Raw genomic sequence first — 24342 nt, forward strand, 5'->3', positions numbered from 1 at the left:
GTTGGTCATAACTTTCCTTCCAAGGAGTAAGTGTCTTTTAATTTCATGGCTGCAGTCACCGTCTGCAGTGATTTTGGAGCCCAAAAAAATAAAGTCTGACACTGTTTCCCCATGTATTTACCATGAAGTGATGGGACCAGATGCCATGATCTTCGTTTTCTGAATGTTGAGCTTTAAGCCAACTTTTTCACTCTCCTCTTTCACTTTCATCAAGAGGCTGTTTAGTTCCTCTTCACTTTCTGCCATAAGGGTGGTGTCATCTGCATATCTGAGGTTATTGATATTTCTCCCGGCAATCTTGATTCCAGCTTGTACTTCTTCCAGCCCAGTGTTTCTCATGATGTACTCTGCATTTAAGTTAAATAGTGGAATGCTACTTAGCAATAAAAAGGAATGAACTGTGGACACATACAACAACATGGATGGATCTTGAGGGCATTAAGGGGAGTGAAAAAGCCAACTTCACAGGGTTACATATTACATAATTCCATTTAGATAACACTCTTGACATAGCAAAATTATAATGATGGAGAACAGATTAGTAGTTTCCAACAGTTTGGGTTTATGGAAGGGCATGACTATTTAGGGATTACACAAAGGACTTTATACTGATATTATTGAACTATTTTTGCAACAGTTCTAACCCCAATTATAGTGACAGTGAAATCTAATCTGCACGTATAATCAGTTTCATAAAACTGCGCAGACACCCTAAGAGAGGAAAAGTGATGAAATCTAAACAAGGTCTGTAGCTGATTTAATAGGTTATACGGATGTCGGTTTCAGGATTTGATCGTGTACTGTTGTTTACCGTATTCTTACTGAGGGAAACTGGGTGAGAGCATATGTGAGAACTCTGTACTATTTTTACAACTTCTTGTGAGTCCTAAGCAATTTCAAAATGGAAAGTTATAAAAAATTAAACTATGGTATATTCAGGTAATGGAATATTATTCAGTAGTTTAAGAAAATAAATTTTTCAAGCCATGAAAAGACATGGAGGAAGAACCTTCAATACATATTACTAGGTGAAAGAAGCCAATCATACAGTATATACAAGCTACGTACTCTATAAGTCTAATTAAATAACATTCTAGTAAAAGCAGAACTATGGAGACAGTAAGAAAATCAGTGGTTGCCAGGGTAGGGGAGAGGGACAGATGGATAGAGGAGGTGGAACACAGGGTTTGAGGGACAGTGAAACTATTCTGTGTAATACTGTACTGGTAGATGCATGTCTTTATGTATTTGTCCAAACTCAGAATGTATAGCACCAAGAATGAACCCTAATATGAACTATGGACTGTGGGTAATAATGATGTGTCAGTGTAGGTTCATCAGTTGTAACAAATTTATCACTTTGGTAGAAGATGTTCATAACAGAGGAGACTGTGCAAATTAATGGGAGTAGGATCCGTATGGGAAGTTTCTATATCTTCTGCTCAATTCTGTTGTGAACCTGAAGCTTCTCTGAAAAAATAAAGTCTTTAAAATCAGAAAAAATTAACGAGTCAGAAATAAACATTGAAAAGCAAATTGAGGAAAATATTTGCAGTCATAATGAGAGACAGAATTTTCATTTTATTTATAAAGAATTCCTACAAATCCACAAGGCAAGCCCTGAATCCCCAGTGAACTAGAAGGAGAGTCTAAGAGAACAAGCAAGTGCCCCAAGAGAGACTCTTATAGATGTACTTTTGTAAGTGTTTATTTGAAATTTTCTGGAATCCTCAGATTCAGTAATATGCTACCAATGCCCTTGGAAACATACAGTGTAAAAGCTGTTTTGTTTTGGTTTTTTTGCCATTATATTATAGCTGTGTAATCTTACCTAAGGTAAAAATAGTTGTTTTTTTTTAGGTTTTTTAAAAATTTTTAAATTTTGAAAATTCAATTTTTAATTGAAGGATAATTGCTTTACAGAAAAATAGTTTAAAAAATAAAAAGCAGAGCACTGTAAATTTACACTGTTTTGAAGTTTCTTTGAGAGAATTCTGAATGACTTTGTTGTATGTAATCTGTTCCCTAAAAAGAAATCTTTTTTTTTTTTTCCAGGTATAAATTAAGTATTGAAAGCAATTGAACAATGGAGCCAGACATCATTCGAATGTACTCTTCGTCCCCACCACCACTAGACAACGGAGCTGAGGATGATGATGACGATGAATTTGGGGAATTTGGTGGGTTTTCTGAAGTTAGCCCTTCTGGTGTAGGGTTTGTTGATTTTGATACACCAGATTACACTCGTCCCAAGGAAGAGTTTGTACCTTCAAACCATTTTATGCCAATTCATGATTTCTCAGAAAATGTAGATAGCCTTACAAGCTTTAAGTCCATTAAAAATAGTAACGATAAAGACATCACTGCTGAACTTTCTTCTCCTGTGAAAGGACAGTCTGATGTTTTACTTTCTACCACCAGCAAAGAAATAATTTCATCTAAAACTTTAGATACTTCCATTGATGGCATAGAAAGTCCACGAGATAAAGAAGTGGAGCAGAGACAGAATGTTGGAACACCTGAAAGTTTCTCTCCAGGAGATTTTAGAACTGACCTGAATGTTGTTCATCAGAACAAGCAGTTAGAGAGCTGCAATGGTGAAAAGCCGCCTTGTCTGGAGATTCTAACAAATGGGTTTGCAGTGTTGGAAACTGTAAATCCTCAGGGAACAGATGATCTGGACGCTGCAGCTGATTCAAAAGGACGAAAGCCTCTTAGCACTTATAGTACTGAGTATAATTTAGACTATGCACCTAGTCCTGCTGAGGAATTTGCAGATTTTGCCACATTTTCCAGAAAAGAAAGGATACAACTAGAAGAAATAGAATGTGCAGTTTTAAATGATGAGGCACTAACCATTCAGGAAAACAAAATTAATAGAGTCAATGAACTGAATTCTATAAAAGAAGTGTCTTTGGATAGAAGCTGTGATGATAAAGGAGACACTGCTAGAAAGGATCAGGTTTGTGTTTCAAAAATAAGCGTAGCGAGTGACAGGGGTTTCAGCAGGGGAAAGCAAGGCCTTCCCACATTGCAACAAGATGAATTTTTCAATTCAAGTGTTCAGTCAGAGGCTTGGAGTTTGGCAGACCCAGCTGAAAATTCAGAAGCCAGTAGGAGAGAACAATGTAAAATTGAGGAAAATCTTGATATATTCACTTCTAAATGTTCTGATCTGTGCATGGTTTCTACTAAAACTTTGGATGCAGATGATGAAGTTGGTTCTTCCAAAGAAGAAATTAGAGGGTTTACTGACTCCCAGAGCCTCAGCTTTGATCCTACAGAAGAAAATGTTTTAGATGATTCTGTGAGTGTAAAAAATGGTGATAGTAGTAATGACTTTGTGACTTGCAACGATACCATTGAGGATGATTTTGGTGACTTTGGCACAGCCAGTGGCACAACTCCACCTTTTGTTACTGCTGGTACACAAGACTCAATGAGTGATGTCACTTTTGAAGAGTCCTCAGAGCACTTTCCACATTTGAGTGAACCAGGTGATGACTTTGGAGAATTCGGGGAATCAAATACTGTCTCTTGCCAAGAGGAAATTATATTTACTGAGTCAGACCTAAAACAGACTTCTGATAGTTTATCAGAGGGATGCAGTTTGGCAAGAAAACCTACTGGGACAGGCACTGAACCTATTTCAAAACTGGAAATTGGGCAAGAAGGTGAGTTTGGAGACTTTGATTCTGTGCCAAATATTCAAGATGACTGCAGTGCTTTTCAAGACTCAGATGATTTTGCGGACTTCAGTTCAGCTGGTCCTAGCCAGGTTGTAGATTGGAATGCTTTTGAGGATGAACAGAAAGATAGCTGTTCCTGGGCTGCTTTTGGAGACCAGCAAGCCACTGAATCTCATCATCGAAAGGAAGCCTGGCAGTCACATAGGACAGATGGAAAGATTGATACTCCGGGAACCCCCAAAGTGCACAGTGTCTCCTTAGCAACTTCCAAAGGAGCAGTTGCTGGTGGTCATTTACACGAAACAACCACTTCAGTTCAGGTATTTACTGATTTTTCTCTGTTTTGTATAACAATGCTGTGGAGGTCTCTAATTCAGCTTTTCAAAGAGCATTTTGTAATTGGGTACCTGTTAAAGGAGTCTCTTTATGATACATAATGTTTGCCAGATTTGTAGATTAGTTACATGTTTCACAATCACTTGATTAAAGAGACATTCCTATAATAATGCTTGGTAAGATTTTTCTTTATCTGTTTCTTTAATATTTATAGAAATTCATCAACTTAATTTTTGGTAGATATAAATACCACTTATGTAAAAATTCATTAATTAGCTAATGAACTATTCCACCAAATCCTTCAGTTTCTACCTTAAGAGTGATTTTACAAGTTAAACTAAGATTTAAGCTTCAGAAAATAATCTCTTAATTTTGTCTAGGACAAATTTTGATTGTAGACAAGAGCAAGCAGAATTTGAAACCTCAGTCTGTGCTGAAGGCTATAGGGACTTGAAGGTTAGAAAAAGGATTTGAAAAAAGCAGATTTGGGCCTCAGAGTTTAATAGCTAATAAAAGACCTGGGATGAGGCTGTGAGATAAATTAAGGGTTAGACATAGAACAAGAGGGCTTCCCTGGTTGCTCAGATGGTAAAGAATCTATCTGCAATGCAGGAGACCGGTGTTGGATCCCTGGGTTGGGAAGATTCCCTGGAGAAGGGAATGGCAACCCACTCCAGTATTCTTGCCTGGGAAATCCCATGGACAGAGGTGCCTAGTGGGCTACAGTCTATGGGGTCGCAAAGAGTAGGACACAACTGAGGGTTAGACCTAGGACAGGAAACAGCCATACCTTGACTTAATGTGACTGTTTATTTGCTTAAAATTTCTTGCAAATGTGTGTTTATGTTTACTTTTCTTAGGAATTAGCCTTGTCAGGGAGAATATTTGTACCCCTTAGCCCTTGTCCTTTATCTTTTTCTGGTCCAGAATTTCATAGAAGATTCATTAAGGTTTATTTTGACCTAAAGTAGCCCCTAAAGTAGAGGTGCAGTATGTTATTCAGATTGTTCCGCAGTCCTGAGTTGTACCCTGTGCTACATTTAACCTTTCCTCAACCCTAGGAGTGTAGAAGAGAGCATTTCCTTGAAAATCACTGCTTTTTATTGATACATGTATTATTACCAAGTATTAACTTGGTCCACAGGCCTATTTTAAAGATACTGAGAATCAGAATCAACAAATTCTTCAGTTATCTTTTGCTAAGCAAACCATTTTCAATTGAAAATATTTCCGAAGTCTGGTTAATTGAAATGGTTATACATCATTGCTTTGATATCTCTAATACATTAAGATTTTATAGAAATTATGGTACCACCCATTGGAGTGCACAACGGATCACTTTTCATTTGACATTGAGTGTCTGAATAGCTTAATTTGCTAATTCTGTTATTACATGGTTTGGCTAATATGTATTATTCTTGTTGAGTAATTCATTATTGAATTCATTATTGAGGCAGAAGCTTACAATTTTAAACAAAGAGTGAATTAATTATATAACGCAAAGCAAAGACTATTGGTTTTTGACCTAATCCTTTCCCTGTTTACTTTCATCTTACTAGAGTATAGGGTGACACTGGTATTGGATGGTCTTTAATTTATAACCTTAGAACTTTAAACATTGTCATTATATAATGAATTTTTAAAGTATAACCACTTAAAAAAGGATTTTTTTTTTGCAACCTATGAACTGATTAGTTATTTATGTATAATTTGATAACTAGATATACTAGGAGGAAATAAAGTACATGGGCTTTATGGAATCTTACAGATCTGAGTTCGAATTTTGACTCAGTGTCGTATAGCATTATGATTTTGGACAAACTACTTCTGAAGTCAGTTGTCTATAAAAAGTAGATAATATCTATTGCAGCAGACTTTTGTGAAGATAAAAGGACAGTAAATCTTTTAATGAGTGAAAAAAATACACTGAAAAATAAGAATCTTGTAGTATGGTTCTGTTTTGTAAAAATAAAACACAAATGGTATAGATATAGCAGGATGCATTGACTTCCTGAGATTTGTCTGGTTCCATCCTCAAGCTTTTCTTTTTGCTGAATGGGTTATGCAAAATGAGCAAAACTTGGAGATGGATGTTGGAAAGGAGAAACTGCTGGAAGTGGGGCTAGAAGAGGAATTTGGAAAGGAATTGAGTTGGGGAGATGGAAAGTGACTTTCATCCTTATCCTGCTATTGTGAAGGAGGCCTGTGACCTGTAATTTCTTCCTTTTTCAGAATCTGCTGAAATGCACATTAATCTAGTTCTCTTAGAGAGGAATAGATTTACTAATATTTATCCTAAAATCTTTATCCTAGCTGCTACCATGTAATGGGGGACAGCGCAGAAATCCTCACATATTAATGTAAACATTGGGTTTTTTTTTAATTGTAAGTTGTAAAACTTTGATTGTAGATTGAATCTTACCAAGATACAGCAATTCTGTCCTGAACAGAGTGCCATCAAAGTATACTTTGACAGAATGTTGTGAGAGTCTTTTAGAATTCAGAGCTCAGTTAATGCAATTAAGCAAACACAGGCAACAGTTAATTGTTTGTAAAGTCAGACAAATGATATAGTTGTTATTTGAAATTTCTTTGACTTTTCACTATGTATGTGACATTGTCCAGGTCCCTATTTTTAGTACTTTCCTTTTTTCAGCCTACAAAGGGATATCTTAACATTTTAATAAAATATATCTTTCCTAGATTGAGACAATCAATTATTGCAACCTTATTGCAATAATTTGTTACTTAGGAAAGAGTCTAGAAAAAACTCCTTCAAATTTCTAAAATGCTCCTAGTCAACCCAATTCTCAAATGTGATTCCAGCAAGCCTCAGAGGGTTCAGACCTTGATGTAAAAACCATAATGACCATTTATTGAGAAATATTCTTCCCCCTCAGTGAATTTTTTTTTTTTCTGAGAGCCTGGAGTTCAGTTTATTTCATTTTCCTGTTAACATTCTTATAAATTGTAGAGAAAAGCAAATTAGTGCTGTCTCTAGTGTACGAATTAGAAAAAGGTCAAAACTATTTTTCACTTTTGGGGCTAAGAGTTGAACAAAATAAAATGACAGTAATAAAAATCTCCTTACTTTGAAAGCAGTGTTTTTTCAAAAGACCATTATGTATATTGTTCTAACAGTTTTATTTTTTTTAATCTGTTAATCTTCTAGGAAGATACCTTTATTGAAATAGTCAAGATGCTTTTTCCTAGATATATGGTAAAGGCAATAATGTCATGAACACTGCATTAAACCCTGAGCTTTTGTAAAAATTTTAAAATGTTTCTCTGGGTGTTATTTGAGAATTTAGGTAATTGGGGTAAGTAATCTCTTTATATTAATTGACTATAGAAAAGGAAGCTATGAATCATTTTCTTTTATTAGCCATCTAACTGATAACACTACTGGGAAAATGTTATTAGAAGAAGATTTATCTTGAGAGCTTTAAAAATTGAATGTCCCGAAAAGGAAAAAGAAGAGAATCACTAATACTTTGGCTTATGTTATTTTGAGATTCAGTTATTGGTTTGCTTAGCAGAGCCAGCATTCTCATTCTGAGTGTAATGACATATTCACCTTCGTTTATTTAATCACCTGCCTGAGATTTGTGCAGGTTTTCCTTTCTGTAGGTAAACACTTGAACTTATGACTGAAAACATAAGTAAGCAACAAAATAAAGAAATTAAGTAGTCAAAAGGTACAACCTCCCAATTACAAAATAAATCAGTCCTAGAGATACAATGTACAGCATGGTGATGAGTTAGTAATACTGCGTTTTGTTTTGAAAGTTGCTAAGAGAGTAGTTCTTAAAAGTTCTCATCACAAGAAAAGAAAAATATGTGACTATGGTGATCATTTTGTAGTATATACACATATTGAACTATTCGTATGAAACATAATATTATAAGTCAGTAACATCTCAATTTGAAAAGAAAGAAAGAAATGGAGATTTTAGGCGTTATAGCTCTTTGCTTGCTTGAAGTATTTGGACAGCAATTACTTTTGTTTTATTTCCTTCAGAAAATTTGAATTTCTGGTCTTTAATTCCAAAATAGAAATACTTTATTAGATTTATCCAGAAATTGTGCAAAAGCAGCAAACCATTTTTTTAGAGCATAGGGAATTGGTTACTCTTCTTATATAGCTTGAAATTAGGGATTGATAAGTATACAATTGTAGATTGTACTTGATATCTTACTTAATATTTAATGATGGTAAGGCATAAGATAGCCTCTTAAATGGAAGATTAAATTGCCCAGTGGATTTTATGTTTCTTCTGAACTTCCACTTAAGAACAAGACCTAATGCTATCAATATTAAAACTGTTGACACAATCGACTACTGTTTGTAAGGAAGAAAGGAAAAGTAACTAGAAATATGTTGAAGGAATTTTAGAAATTACCTTAAAAAATCAAGGTGCTTTAAAGGAGGTGTGCCTTTGTCTAGCCTAAGAGCCAGATTCTAGGATCTTTGGTGCTGGCATTATACACTCCTTTGGAACTTTGAATGAGAGTTTCAGTACACAGTCTCTTTATACCCCAGTGTAGTCATTTATACAAAACAGAGGTGTATTAGTCAAAGGTTCTCCAGAGAAATAGAACCAGGAAGTTGGATGCATAGATGCATGCATGCATGGAGAGACAGACTGACCAGTTTTTTATAAGGAATTTGCTCATGCAGTTATGGAGGTGATCATGGACATCCTAAGATCTACAGTCCGCAAACAGTCTTCAATTGATTGAAGGCCATCCATATTAAGGAAGACAATCTGCTTTACTTAGTCTACCAATTCAGATGTTAATCTCATTCAGCAACACCCTCACAGATATATCTAGAAAAATGTTTGACCAAATGTCTGGGCACCTCTTGGCCCTGTCAAATTGATGCATAAAATTAGCCATCACAAGAGGGAATAATACCATATGTCCATATATAGTTTTCAGTATTTTTGGAAGACCTGTAAACCTGTTTGTAACTGAGCCATATCAGCTGAGAAGCCCTGTATTAGATAGTATGACTTGCGTCAGTGAATAAAATGAAATGATTGCTTGTATATCTGAGGGCTTTCTTCCTCCAAACCCAGACATGGAGATAGGACAGAACTGGGAGTGAGTATAAATCAGGCTTAGTGCTTTGCCCTCATTGATGAATTAAAACATTTGGTAATCATTTATTTGGTAATCATTTTTGCTTTCCCAGAAATCCTGTATGGGTTGAAGAAAATAAAATATAGAGACATCCAAGGTAATAAAGACTCTAATACGTCTTTCCTAATAGGAAAACAAATATATGAGAAATGAGAAAATTGGGAAAGATAGAGAAATCCTATAAAAGCCAGTGAACCTTTGGAAGGTAGTATAGCCATGACCACATATGATTTTGGGCTTCCCTGGTGGCTCAGAGGTTAAAGCATCTGCCTGGAATGCGGGAGACCCAGGTTCGATCCCTGGGTCGGGAAGATCCCCTGGAGAAGGAAATGGCAACCCACTCCAGTACTCTTGCCTGGAGAATCCCATAGACGGAGGAGCCTGGTAGGCTACAGTCCATGGGGTCGCAAAGAGTCGGACACGACTGAGCGACTTCACTTTCACATATGATTTTTGTGAGCCCCTTCCCCATAAATTCTGTTTTATAACTTGGTATAAAAATGAGTATGCTGATATTAACTATTAAAATGCTCTCATGAACCCTTAAAATTATTATGGACCCCAGGCCCTGTGCCTACTGCAGAAGTTGGTCCTGGTTATAATACAGTTCAGTTCTGTCGCTCAGTCACGTCCGACTCTTTGTGACCCCATGGACTACAGCACGCCAGGCTTCCCTGTCCATCACCAATACCCAGAGCTTCCTCAAACTCATGTTCATCCAATCAGTGATGCCATCCAACCATGTCATCTTCTGTTGTCCCCTTCTCCTCCTGCCTTCAGTCTTTCCCGGCATCAAGGTCTTTTCCAGTGAGTCAGTTCTTCGCATCAGGAGTTTCAGCTTCACCATCAGTCCTTCCAATGAATATTCAGGACTCGTTTCTTTTAGGATTGACTGGTTTGATCTCCTTGCAGTCCAAGGGACTCTCAAGACTTCTCCAACACTACATTTCAAAAGCATCAATTCTTTGGCACTCAGCTTTCTTTATAGTCCCAACTCTCACATATGTGACTACTGGAAATACCATAGCTTTGACTATACGAATTTGTCAGTAATGTCTCTGCTTTTTAATATGCTGTCTAGGTCAGTCATAGCTTTTCTTCCAGGGAGCAAGTGTGTTTTAATTTCATGGCTGTGGTCACCATCTGCAGTGATTTTGGAGCCCAAGAAAATAAAGTCTGACACTGTTTCCACTGTTTCCCGATCTATTTGCCATGATGAGAAATTATTGATACCTAAAAATCAAGGCTCTGGAGTCACCCTCCTAGATTCAGATCCAGGTTCAGCACTGACTTGCATTAGCTACTTCCCTGAACCTGAGATGTAGAGAACAGTAATAGGACTTACTTCAAAACTCTCAAGATAAAATGAAATTGTACATGTGAAGGTGCTTAGCACAGTGTCTTGCACATAACAAGTATTTAATAAATGTTAGCTGTTCGTGAATAATCTCAGAAATACATTTCTTTAAAATGGCTTTTAAAGGTGCAAGAAACAGTGTTGCCAACTGTTTTGGTGAATAGCAAAATGTAATAGGCAAATGATAATTTGTGTAGGATACCCCTAGTTGGCCTGTATACTCATCTGTCAGACTATCTTGAGAGTGAAACTGCTGCTTCTGGCTAGTTTCCCTTCTCAGAATAGTTTTGACAAGTAGGAATTCTTCTGAGCACAAGTGCACTTCTCTGTAAGTAGCAAACTTTCTCCCTTGGCTTCCTAGCACTGGACACAACAGAGAAAATAAAATGGAGCCTGGTACTTGCCTGGAAGAGCAAGTACCCCACATTTGTCAGAGCCCAAGTTTCTTTAAAGGTTTAATGGCCAGATGCGCTGCTGTTTGCAGGCTGGAATTTGATATGTCAGACGTGACAAACATGGCTCAGTCACCAGTTTTCTAATTCTAAATTCAAGAGAGAACTGATGGTTATTTTTCCTCTTTGAAGTTGAAGGCATTTGAAATTCAAGTAACTGGAGTGGGTAGTTTTTTATTTAGTTGCTATTTAGTTACTGTTATAACTTCAGCTAAATATTTGATATGCTAAATGTGTGTGTACTTTTTTTTGTTACCATCACATTGATTAGGAGTGCAACACTGACTCTTTAGTAAAAATTTACAGTTTACTTTGTCAGAAACTAAATTGTAGTGTTAGATGAATAATTTGCTCATGTATAGTAGACTAAAGTGAAAGTGAAGTCACTCAGTCGTGTCTGACTCTCAGCGGCCCAATGGACTGTAGCCCACCAGGCTCCGCTGTCCCTGGATTCTCCAGGCAAGAACACTGGAGTGGGTTGCCATTTCCTTCTCCAGTGCATGAAAGTGAAAAGTGAAAGTGAAGTCGCTCATTCGTGTCCGACTCTCAGCGACCCCATGGACCGCAGCCTACCAGGCTCCTCCGTCCATGGGATGTTCCAGGCAAGAGTACTGGAGTGGGGTGCCATCGCCTTCTCCGATAGTAGACTAAATCAAAGTTTAAAAAATATTTCACTTTATTGACTTTAAGGCTGTTGCACATGTTAAATTTCCTTGGCTGGCAGTGTTGAGGGAAAAATTGCATGACAAAAACCTGAAACCTTTGGCAGTATCAATCTTGCTCAAAATAGCAGTGAGTTTTTTAAAATTTAGTGTCTGATTACAGTGTTTTAGAAAATCCGTTGTTTTTTTTTTTTTTCCCAAGAAGTTTGTCTGCCTGATCACAGGAGAAGCTATTCTTGCGGTAGGTTAGTTTCTCTTCTTCTGGCATTAATGTTATATTCTTATACCTCTTCTACTTACTAAGTTATTTGGACTATGTTCCATCACATCTTTGAGCTTTATTGTGTTTCTTGGGAAGTAAAGCACTTAATACCCCTAATGTGTGGTTTATACTCTTTGTATTTCATAATATGATCAAGATATAAGTCACAAATGCCAACTATCAACCAAAATGATCACCAATTTTCAAAATTTAAAATCCTCAAGAAGTAGCAATAACAGATTCTGTTTATATAAGCAGCTCTTAATGACATATTTTTACTTAGGTACTTGACTCCTAACTTGATAGGAAGACCTTAGGGAGCGCACAGAATATTTGGTTATTTAATTTCTTATTACAATATGGTAGAAATTGATATAAATTGAGACAAGTATTTTAATCATGATATAGAATGTTAAATAGTGGTAGAGAAATAGCCTTAATGAGATTTGAACCTAGTTTTGACATTTATTTTATTCCTTGGCATGCCATTTTGTCTGTATGTGTCATCTGTATAACAACAGTAGTCATAAAAGCTATCACTTCTTGAGAACACACTGAGTGTCAAACATTCACTCCTCTAATTTATTATTCACCCTGTGAGGTAGGCCCTGATAGCTTCTGTTTATAAACTCTGAAACTGAGTCTCAGCCCCTTGGGTCCACAGTCCTCTACTGAAGTATTATAATTACATCAGCCATTTACTTACTGGAATTAACTAGTAGTAAATGAAATTTGGCAATGCTTATTACCATGAACGAAATACAACCCTTTTAGCATCAAACTGGTCTTGTGGATAGTTAAAACAATATACTTTAAAAAATAATGATATTATTTATATGTGGAATCTAGAATATGATACAAAAGAACCTATTTACAAAACAGAAACAGACTCATAGAGAACAGACTTTGGGCTGCCAAGAGGGAGAGAGAGAGAGGGATGGACCGTGAGTTTGGAGTTGACGAATGCAAACTGTTTACATTTAAAATGGATAAACAACAAGGTCCTAATGTATAGTACAGGGAACTATACTCAACATCCTGTGATAAACCATAATGGAAAAGAATATTTTTAAAAAATGCATATATGTGTATACCTGTCACTTTGTTGTAAGTCAGATTGGCACAACATTGTAAATAAACTATACTTTAATATACAGTTTAATTTTTAAAAATAAAATGTTAGGAAGTTTAATTTTAATCAGAATATGTTAATTCTGTTAGCTGCTTTCTTATTGAACTGTTAAAGAGTTCCTCCTTATGGTGGGTGGTACCGTTCAGTTAGTGGATTCTGGTTATTTGAATCTTCATTTTAAATTTTTGGCTCTACCTCAGGGATCAGCATGGAGAAGGAAATGGCAACCCACTCCAGTGTTCTTACCTGGAGAATCCCAGGGACGGGGGGAGCCTGGTGGGCTGCCATCTATGGAATCACACAGAGTCGGACACTGAAGTGACTTAGCAGCAGCAGCAGCAGCAGGGATCAACAAACTATGGCCTAGAAAACAAATCTGTCCTGCTGCCTGTTTTAGTAAACAAAGTTTCATTGCAACACACCCACACTTATTTGTTTATGGATGGCCTGCAATACAAAATATATTCACTATCTGGCTTTACAGAGAAAAAAATCTGCCAACTCCTGCTCTACCTCATTCAACAAAAAGATTTGAAGCAATTGACTTGTCATATCTAATCCTAAAGTCATATGGAACTTTCCTTTAAAATTTCCATGTAATTTTATTATTTATGAAAAAAGGTTGGGGAAGAAGTTTAAAGCAAAGTTTGAAAGTGGTTAGGTTTAAATAACATTCTATTTCTTCAATACATTCCACTGATGTGAGGATTTGCTTACTAGTATACCTAAGACTTTGGTGACTCAGATGGTAAAGGATCTGCCTCCAGTGCAGGAGACCTGGCTTTGATCCCTGGGTCAGCAAGATCCCCTGGAGGAGGGAATGGCTACCCACTCCAGTATTCTTACCTGGTTATTTCCATGGACAGTCCATGGGATCATAAAGAGTCAGACACGACTGAACGACTAACACTTTCATATGTAAGACCTGGTAGTTACATTTAATGATTGATCAAAATGATTAAATATGCTTTGAAATCCTTTCTTTCATCCCTAGAGAGATACATATTTTTTTCTATCTCATTAAACGGATAACAAAGAGGATACAAGAAGATTCTGTTTTAATTTACAGAGAATTAAAATTTGGTCATGTGTGAGTGTTTGTTTACCTTCCCTGCCCAGGAGGAGCAAGTGCTTATTATGTTTCCAATTAGATGGTTATCTGATCCCTTTAAAAGTAATGTCTGTCCATTCCCTCTGTTGAAGCGAGTAAGTGTGGGTCCCCTTGACGCACTCAAATTTCACAAGCCTTGGGATCTTGACTCTACTCTTTACTGTAGGTTTCATAATTGATACTGAGAACCTTTTCCCATATCACACAGATGAATATAATGAAGGTGTTAGACTAACTTTTGTAGAGATAGCAAAAAAGTACCCTGAGACTAATTATGCAGCATTAAGTTTTTTGCTCTGATAACAGTTTTCAAAAGAGATTTTGCTTTGGAAAATAGGTGTATGAAAGTTTTTCCTTTTGTTTTTCATCTTCCTGTTTGCTGACTATACTAAACAACAGAAATCAACATTCACTTGTTTTTGTTACTTGGCAGAAAGTACCATCATTTTGTGGCATTTTTCTTGTACAGTGAGTGGCATTTTCAGTGGTGCATTTAATCTTGCAGTAAGCTTTAACCTAACATTTTGTATTTCTGGTTGGTGTTTTAAGTAGTAAGGTAAGCTGAGTTGAAAATATTTTACATGTATCTGAAATAAAGTTAGGAAAGTGGGAATAAATGTTCTTGTAGGTTGCACATACACGAAACCTACTAGTACTCCCCAAATCTAAGTTAGTCTAAATACAACAAGTTTCAATCAGTAAAAATAGTCCAAAATGCCAGTGTTCTCAGAGAAAATACTCTAGGGAGTATGCAAGCTTTGCTTGGAGGAAAGGGAGTGTACTATTCAAAACCCCAAATATACACACCATAGAAGAGTAGAGAAATGGAATATCTAAAAGATAACACAGATAATCAGAATGACAAATGAGCTGTTAAATTTCTTAGTCATAATGGACATTCTTTCCCCCTTTGTTCTATTAGCAGCAGAGATATTTCTGAAAGGTTTTCACAACAAGGTCATACTATATAGCACTGGGGACTACATTCAATATTCTGTGACAAACCATAATAGAAAAGAATATGGAAAAGAATATATATATGTGTGTGTGTGTATATATATATATAATACATATGTATAATTGAGTCACTTTCCTGTACAGAAGAAATTAACATAACATATAAATCAACTAGCACAAGCTGGAATCAAGATTGCCAGGAGAAATATCAATAACCTCAGATATGCAGATGACACCACCTTTATGGCAGAAAGTGAAGAACTAAAGAACCTCTTGATGAAAGTGAAAGAGGAGAGTGAAAAAGTTGGCTTAAAGCTTAGAAAACTAAGATTATGGCATCTGATCCCATCACTTCATGGCAAATAGATGGGGAAACAGTGGAAACAGTGTCTGACTTTGTTTTTCTGGGCTCCAAAATCACTGCAGATGGTGATTGCAGTCATGAAATTAAAAGAAACTTACTCTTGGAAGGAAAGGTATGACCAACCTAGACAACATATTAAAAAGCAGAGACATTACTTTGCCAACAAAGGTCTGTCTAGTCAAGGCTCTGGTTTTTCCAGTGGTCATGTATGGATGTGAGAGTTGGACTATAAAGAAAGCTGAGCGCCAAAGAATTGATGCTTTTGAACTGTGGTGTTGGAGAAGACTCTTGAGAGTCCTTTGGACTGCAAGGAGATCCAACTAGTCCATCCTAAAGATCAGTCTTGGTTGTTCATTGGAAGAACTGATGTTGATGCTGAAACTCCAATACTTTGGCCACCTGATGCGAAGAGCTGACTCATTTGAAAAGACCCTGATGCTGGGAAAGATTGAGGACAGGAGGAGAAAGGGAGGACAGAGGATGAGATGGCTGGATGGCATCACCAACTCAATGGACATGGGTTTGGGTAGACTCTGGGAGTTGGACAGGGAGGCCTAGCGTGCTGTGGTTCATGGGGTTGCAAAGAGTCGAACACCACTGAGCGACTAAACTGAACTGAACTGATAAATCAACTATATTTCAGTAAAAAATTTTTTATTTTAAAAAATATTTTCAAAATTCAAGTGTTTGTATTTAGGTTCTGTTCAACTATTATATAATAGCATAACACTTCTTGCCAGCATCCAGTCTTATTGTTCTAAATAGAGAGTATGTGAGTGGTAGTAAGAAACACCCCAGTGTATTGAAAAGAATATGAATATTGACTGGGTTTTTTTGTTTTGTTTTTGCTTTGGGAAGATAATTCAAACTTTGATTGCTTTCTCACTGTATAAGGGGGTAATAATTTCTTCTTTGTAGAATTTTGTAGTCAGTTAAGTAAGGTAATGTTTGTAAAGTGACAGGCATAATGCTTGATGTGTAACTACATTTATTTGTCATCATTGTATCACCACAATTATTTTAAAGTGTTCTATGAGTAGTTATCTTCCCTGGTGGCTCAGACAGTAAAGCATCTGCCTACAATGTAGGTAGACCCGGGTTCAATCCCTGGGTCGGGAACATCCCCTGGAGAAGGAAATGGAAACCCACTCCAGTACTCTTGCCTGGAAAATCCCATGAATGGAGGAGCCTGGCAGGCTTCAGTCTGTGGGGTCGCAAAGAGTCTGACACGACTGAGCGACTTCACTTTCTTTGTTTATGAGTAGTTACGCTTCTTCCACTTAGTGCTTCCTGTATCTGTCTAGTAGTTCCTCCACCCCTTAGCAGTGGACAGAATATCGGTCTGTGGGAGTGAGTGTGTCTATATTAATGATAAAGCTGTGACACTGTTAAAATTATGAAAGTGAAAATAAACTTTTGGGGGGTGTTTTGATACAGACAGCTTTACTAAACCGCCTGGAGCGAATTTTCGAAGCATGTTTTCCTTCCATATTTGTCCCTGATACTGAAGAAGAAGTTACTTCCCTGAAGCACTTGCTGGAAACAAGCACCTTGCCAATAAAAACAAGAGAGGCCTTAGCTGAAAGTGGGTAAGTAATAGACACTTTTTAGGTCTACTTGTGTATTTGTTAGTTTGACTGTTCTCATTTATAAGGTTATCTAAGGTTATTTTAAACTGTTAAGGTTCTAAAACATTAACTTGTTTAAGTTTAAAAAACCATATTGTGCCTAAAGATGTAATTAAAAAATCTCTCTACCTCTCCACTTTTGAGCTGTTTTTTTAAAAAAATTTCTAAAGCACTATTCTATTCAGTCAAATTTTGTATATTATTTTTTTATTTCCTAGTATGATAGATGAGAATTTAGATCTTACATCTGCTGTTTTCCTCCCTTCATCTTCCCAATACACTTATGTCATAGTTTTTGGTTAAATTGTTATTTGGTATGTTCATTATTATGATCATGTAAATAATGTTCAAAGCTAAGCCACTATTTCTTTTATAGTACACTTTTTTCCTGGATTTAATGATTTCCTCTTATTTTTTTTAAACTTACTTAATCTGTCCCTACCCTTGAATAGCCTGTTAATACAATCTTACTTGTGATAAGACCTATCAAACTGGCCAATCCATTTTTAACCTGGAGTCTTCCATCTTCCAGTTCCTTCCAGTCTGGAATAGATCAGTCTAGGCGTCCTGTCACATGTTGTCTTGGCACTTCCCTTCAGTTAAATCCCATTTTGGTGAAGCACGTCCTCTAATAGCCTTCTTGCGGGGTAGGTGGGGGGGCAGGGGAAGAAAAGGTTCCCAGGAAGTAAAATACTACTTTATTCTACCCACACTTCACATTTATAATTTAGAGTCTTTCATTGCTGGTGTTTTGATGTTTTACAGTGAAGTATCTTGGTATGGGTCTTTTTTCATTTTCTGACTGAGTACTAGGCACAACTTTTCAATCAGGAAGCTTCTGTTCTTCAGCATTGAGCAGTTGTCTTACAATGCTAGCTACCTTCCCTCCAGTGCCTCTGTTTTCTTTCCAAAACTATTAATTTTTAGATGTTAGAGGGTCTAGATTGACTTTCTGATTTTAATTTCAAAGTTATTCCTGGATGCTTCTCTTATATTTCATTACTCACCACCTCTGGAAGCAGTATTTCTTAATTTCATTTAAGATGAATATTATTTTTGCTTCTTGACTTTTGTTTTGGGGTGATTTCTGAGAATAAAAGGAGATAAAAAGATTGATGTTTTGCCATCTTGAAACCATTTAGATATGTTTTTTAAAAATATGCTAGCTGTACAGACAGTTCATACTCTTAGACCCATGAGATTCATGGAAATAACAGAATTCTACAGTAACACACTGTAAAGTACAGGAAGATATTCTTGCCTTACTAGCAATTGGAGCCAACAGTAAAAACAACTTAATTAAAACTGTAGGATTGTGGCTAAATAAATGATGATGCATCTGTCTAATAGGAAGGACATAATAAACCATTGAAAAGGGTACATATGTAGATAAGGAAATGCTTAAAGTCTGAAAAAAGAATACAGAATTTTTTTGTATACTGTAATTGCAACTGTGTGTGGGGGGGTCAAGACTCAAGGAGAAAACATTAAATAGCTCTAGTAAGATGATGAAGTGCTCAGTGATTTCTATCCTCCTTTTAAATGCTTTTGTTTTCAAATTAAGCATAACATACAGGCTAAATTTTTGCTTGATTGTTTCAGATGAGTTTAACTTACTTTCCTCATGACTAAATGTTGGCTCTTGATTTCATTCAGGTAATAGGTACATATATTTACTCATGTTAGACACAAAATTAATTGGAATGTATAATATTTTATAGTCACTTTAAAAGTAGAATTCATGGTGAGAGCTACTGAGTAACCCATTGTTGGTGGCTTCATTGTGTTGTGACCTTTGCAGGGAACTGCTGGATGTGTGGACCGAGCTACAGGATGTCCATGATGCACATGGCTTGAGATATCAGTGGGGTGGCTCCCATAGCAACAAGAAACTGTTATGCTCCCTGGGCATAGACACCCGAAACATTGTAAGTTTATTAGTACCTTAGAAAATCCTTTAATCAACTTACGGATGTTTTTAAATTCTTTCACACCTCTATACAAATTATGATAAGCTAGTTTCTCAGAAAAACAGATACTAATTTGTTTAAATGTTCATTTATTTTAAATACACCAACGTCTAAGTGTAAATCTATCTAGGTTTTTCTCTGAAATTTCTTATCTTTAGGAAAAGATGTTTTTGTGTTTTTGCTTAACTATGAGATGAAGGAATTGGGCTAGGAGATCAAAACTGTAACCCCATAAGGGCAATTTAACAATTTCTTCAATTTTTCACTCACAATGTATATAATAAAGCATTACAGAGTATTTTGGAAACTGTTTCATTGTATGACAGATCATTCTCTAAATACATATTCTTTCTCTCTAATATACATATGTAGCTCTTCACGGGCAATAAGAAGCAACCTGTTATAGTGCCCATGTATGCAGCAGGATTGGTAAGTACAATGATGCTTTTGCATGTATTTATTATTGTTGCATTTATTCTGTAAAATCAACTTACATAGCATGACATGGAAAGTGTATTTTAAGGTATGGTAATGGCAACCCGCTCCAGTGTTCTTGCCTTGAGAATCTCAGGGACGGGGAGCCTGGTGGGCTGCCGTCTATGGGTCGCACAGAGTCGGACACGACTGAAGCGACTTAGCAGCAGCAGCAACATGGGACCATTAAGAGAATAAATACAATAATATCCTTTTTTGAGCTCATAAATCCCTTCAAGTCTTGATCTGAGGACATTTTTCTGTATTTTATGTATTATAGACACTTTTAGTACTAACTAGTGTTTATAATAGTAGTATAACAGAGAAGGCAATGGCGCCCCACTCCAGTACTCTTGCCTGGAAAGTCCCATGGACGGAGGAGCCTGGTAGGCTGCAGTCCATGGGGTTGCTGAGTTGGACACGACTGAGCGACTTCATTTTCACTTTTCACTTTCATGCATTAGAGAAGGAAATGGCAACCCACTCCAGTGTTCTTGCCTGGAGAATCCCAGGGACGGGGAGCCTGGTGGGCTGCCATCTATAGGGTCGCACAGTCGGACACAACTGAAGCGCCTTAGCAGCAGCAGTGTTTATAACTTTTGTAAAATTCACCTTTGGAAGTCTCTTTTAATTTGCTTTTAAAAAGAAACTGAAGTATCTGAAGCCTTAGATATCATTTGTTTAAATGCATTTCTGATTATTTTTAAATAATGCAATATTGAAGCCATGGATATATACAAAAGGTTGTAGATAGAAAATTATAACAAATGAAAATGAGCCAGGACCTATAATTGGTCCTTAGTTTTTCCATTAATGTTTTAAACATGTTAAATTTTCTTTTTTCAGATATGCCAGGTAGTCCTGGAAAATGAGGAATTTTCATTCCGTACCTTATCAAGACTCAGTCACATTTTAAAGTTTGATGTGTTGGTGGTTTTTGGCATGTCTTTGAGTTATTGGTGGATAAAAATGTCCTATTAAACTAAAAATAGTTTAAAAATTTTTCACCAATAACTTGAAAATAAGGAGAAAAATACTGTGTTTAAGAAAGGAAAAAAAAAAACTAAGGAACACTTCGTATGGAATTTAAATTTAAAAACCTTTATGTGCATGTGAAAATGAATTTGCTGTGGAACTTGACCTTATTTTAATCTGCAAACTTCTCTATGAAAAAGCTCTAATTATTGTTACTGAACTGAAATCTTGCTTTGTTTTGTTTTTGTTTGTTTTGTGAGATTGGACAAAAGCTTCTTTGAGCTTTTTTTAAAAATCAATTTCTGCTCCTTTGTGAATGGTTATCTTGTATTTTCAAAACACCTTGATCATCCCTACCTTCTTTTATGTTGTAGGTAAATGTAGTCCAGAATGTTTCTAACTTCTAGGTTATTTGGATCTCTTTTCTCAAGAAGTAGCTTTCTAGGGATTGTTGGTGGTGGTATTGTCACATTCTGAATAGGAAGTAGGAATTTAATTTGTGGGCACTTTCATTCTGCATGTTGGGGACAGTAACCTATTTAATGCTTCTGTGTTAGACTCAGCACATTAGGCAATTTTTTAAGTTTTATGAAGAGTTAAAGACTCATATCTATGTTTTTTTCCCCTCTCTTAATTACAACCTTTTATTAGTAATGTAGTTTTACCATTTTTGTAAGCTTTTAATACCAAAGTTGTTTTAGTGGTTATATCCTCTCCTCCTCCCTCTTTTTGATGCCTTACATTTAGAAGCATTCTTTTTCATATCTGGGTTATCTGATTTCAAATTTTAATGATACCTGAATTTTTTCCATAGTACTTTACACACATGAGATGTTCAATATCTTTTGATCTCATCTGGAGGAATAGTACCTGAAGTAGTCATTTAAGTCACTGGTTCTGAGACTTTGATGTGCATTAGAATTGCTTGGAAGACTTGTTTCAAACACAGAATGCTAGTCACCACCCCCATAGTTTCTTATTCAGTAGGTCTGGGGTAGGAGAAGTTCCCAGATGATAGAGGAGCTACTGATGGGGACCACTTTGAGAACCACTGGCTTTAGGGAGAGTTCACATTAGAAAAGTTGGCTAAGACTAGTAATGGTATACCAAACACATGGAGTCTTTCTAGAAGGGCACACGCCTTTATAATATATATGACATTGAATTAGACCATGAATTTATTTTCATTTTTCAAGATGCTAGATTAAAGCCTTTCACGTGTACTGTTGTTAAGAACTATTGATATATATATAAATTATTTATTTTAGCTTGTGCTCAATTTTATGAAAGTAGGGGGATTCTCCTGAAAGCTTTGTTTTAAGAAATGTATAGATTCTAACTATAAGATTGTTAGACTTAGCAGCTTCCCTGCCCCCCCTGCACCCCCCCACCCCCATAAAAGGAGACTTTTATCTGGTTGGTAACTATTCAAGAGCTTGTCATAAAATTCATAAATACATGAATTCTAAATTTCTAAAATTCATAAAAGCTTGGGCCTTCTTCCATGCCAGTAACTTGGCAATGGCACCCCACTCCAGTACTCCCAGGATGGGAGCCTTAGTCCAAAGAACTAAGGCTCCCATCCTGTAGTGAGCAAGGATCAGACACTAAATTCACATTGTAGCATATGGATGTCATCACACTAGACATCCACTCCCACCTCTCTAAGTACCACCATGGTGTAACATGTATGAAGAGTGCCCTTTCCTGCAGTTTTACGTCTGAACATCAGAACAGTATTGCATTCTCAGCACATGGATGTAATATACTGTTTTGCTCACCAAGGCAATGGCACCCCACTCCAGTACTCTTGCTTCGAAAATCCCATGGACGGAGGAGCCTGGTGGGCTGCAGTCCATGGGGTCGCTAGAGTCGGACACGACTGAGCAACTTCACTTTCACTTTTCACTTTCATGCATTGGAAAAGGAAATGGCAACCCACTCCAGTGTTCTTGCCTGGAGAATCCCAGAGACGGGAAACCTGGTGGGCTGCCGTCTGTGGGGTCGCACAGAGTCGGACACGACTAAAGCGATGTAGCATCCCCTCCCCCACCATTCCATGTGTTTGTGCATTTGTGTGACAGTGATAGCCAGGCACTCTAAAGCAAATCCAGTTTAAATTACAAGGTCTTGTTTCAAAAAGTTTGGATTACAAAGGTATTATTATGAAATATTTCCCATTAGAGTGCTGTAAGATTTTCACTAAACAAAATTTAAGACTAGTTTCTTTTTGTCTTCAGTACTTTCCAAATGACCTGTGTTCTTTCTGCTTTCTGCTAGTTTAACTTTCTTGTGAAGTTTATGAACCAATCCTTCCCCCAACTAATAGCTAATATGCCTTTTTCAGGGTATGTTAGAGCCCACCAAGGAACCACTGAAACCACTATCTGCTGCAGAAAAAATTGCTTCCATCGGTCAGACCACCACTATGTCACCAGAAATGAACACATGTACATCTGACCAATTCCAGGTAAAAATATCTGGATGTATATAGATACATTTATGCATGTATGTACACATATGTCCACACACATTGTTGTTTCCCTTAATATATAACTTTTCATTTTTAAAATATTTTTAAAATTTAGTTTCATGATGTGATTTCACTTCTTATTAACATCCTTTGAAATACAATGAGAAAATTCTCTTTAATTTTAAAAAATAGAAAAGACAGTTTGAGAACTGGCTGGTTATGGGTAAGTTCTTTAAACCTATCTAGGCCTTAGTCTTTTTGCCTGTAAAATAAGAACTTTGTAGCAAGCAAAAAATCGCTTACAGCTGGTACATTGTATGATCTATTACTGACACATAAATCTGGTAAGTGCTGGATTTTCAAAAAAAGGAAAACATTGCATTTATACCAGCTCTTCAAGTCTGCCATTATGTGTTTTTCCTGAAGCTTGCAAAAATTTTATAAAGTTATAAAATTTAGGTGTGTTATTATATCAATAACTGTTGTTTTAAGAGTTTGAATAAAGCTGTTAAGTTGAAAATGATACAGCCTTTAACAAAATATTGTATAGATTAAGGGAAAAAGAAGGCTCTCTTACCCTTCTTACCCTTTACTTCTTTGGCACATTTAAGCACAAATCATATTTCAGTCAAATATATTTAGTATTAAAAATATATTTAATATTAAAGCCCTTCCTCTCACTTTTTTCCTCGGAGAACATAGCTTACTTGGTTTGCTTACTTTTTTGACATCAAGTTAGCAACTGACTCAGTGCAGGTTAAAATTGTTTTTTAAAATATTAATATTCTTAATGAATATTACCATTTCTAAAATATATTCTTGCTGTGTTTGTCATTTCTTAACCTTAAATATCATCACTAATTATGTCTAACACAAAAATGCATGTTTGGACACCCTTTCCCAAGATGTGTTCCACTGAACACTAATCCCCAGAATTGATTCACTAAAGAAGGGTTCCATAGTGAAGTGAGATCAGGAAATATTTCATATCAAACCCTAAACAAGACTTGGAGGTTCATAACACGTATATTAAGGACTCTGAAAAATCCTGCAGTGAATAACGCTATTTAATTTTATTTCATTTCTCAAATTTACTTGGCCATAGAACCCTTTTCTGTAGGGATCAAGGAAGAAGAGCTTATAACACCTGTAGAACTAGTGTTTTGAAGAACATACTTTGGCAAATGATTTTGTAAAGCAGGGTCCTGCCTTTTCAGGTGTGTTTCAAGAAACATGTAATATTACTGCTGTGTACCACTGTGGTTTATACTTGAGCTTAGCTTCAACGTCCCTCTGAAACCAGTTTATTACTGTCACTGAATTCATGGGCATGGAGACCTAATGCATAAAAT

The 24342-nt window shown here is 36.3% G+C and overlaps 1 protein-coding gene across 4 annotated transcripts in view; it reads left to right on the forward strand.

The window, feature by feature from the left end:
* AFTPH (aftiphilin) overlaps window positions 1-24342 on the forward strand; it is a 76700-nt gene that overhangs the window by 34372 nt on the left and 17986 nt on the right. For all 4 annotated transcript variants that reach the window (XM_010863315.1, XM_010863316.1, XM_010863317.1 and 1 more), the window contains exons 2-6: window positions 2056-4009; window positions 16908-17059; window positions 18900-19026; window positions 19441-19497; window positions 22865-22987. In XM_010863315.1, coding sequence (XP_010861617.1) covers window positions 2087-4009; window positions 16908-17059; window positions 18900-19026; window positions 19441-19497; window positions 22865-22987 — 2382 coding nt within the window. In that variant the 5' untranslated portion in view covers window positions 2056-2086. The remainder of the gene's footprint in view (window positions 1-2055; window positions 4010-16907; window positions 17060-18899; window positions 19027-19440; window positions 19498-22864; window positions 22988-24342) is intronic.

This window comes from Bison bison, unplaced genomic scaffold (genome assembly GCF_000754665.1).
Source record: "Bison bison bison isolate TAMUID 2011002044 unplaced genomic scaffold, Bison_UMD1.0 scf7180017864489, whole genome shotgun sequence".
NCBI lineage: Eukaryota > Metazoa > Chordata > Mammalia > Artiodactyla > Bovidae > Bison > Bison bison.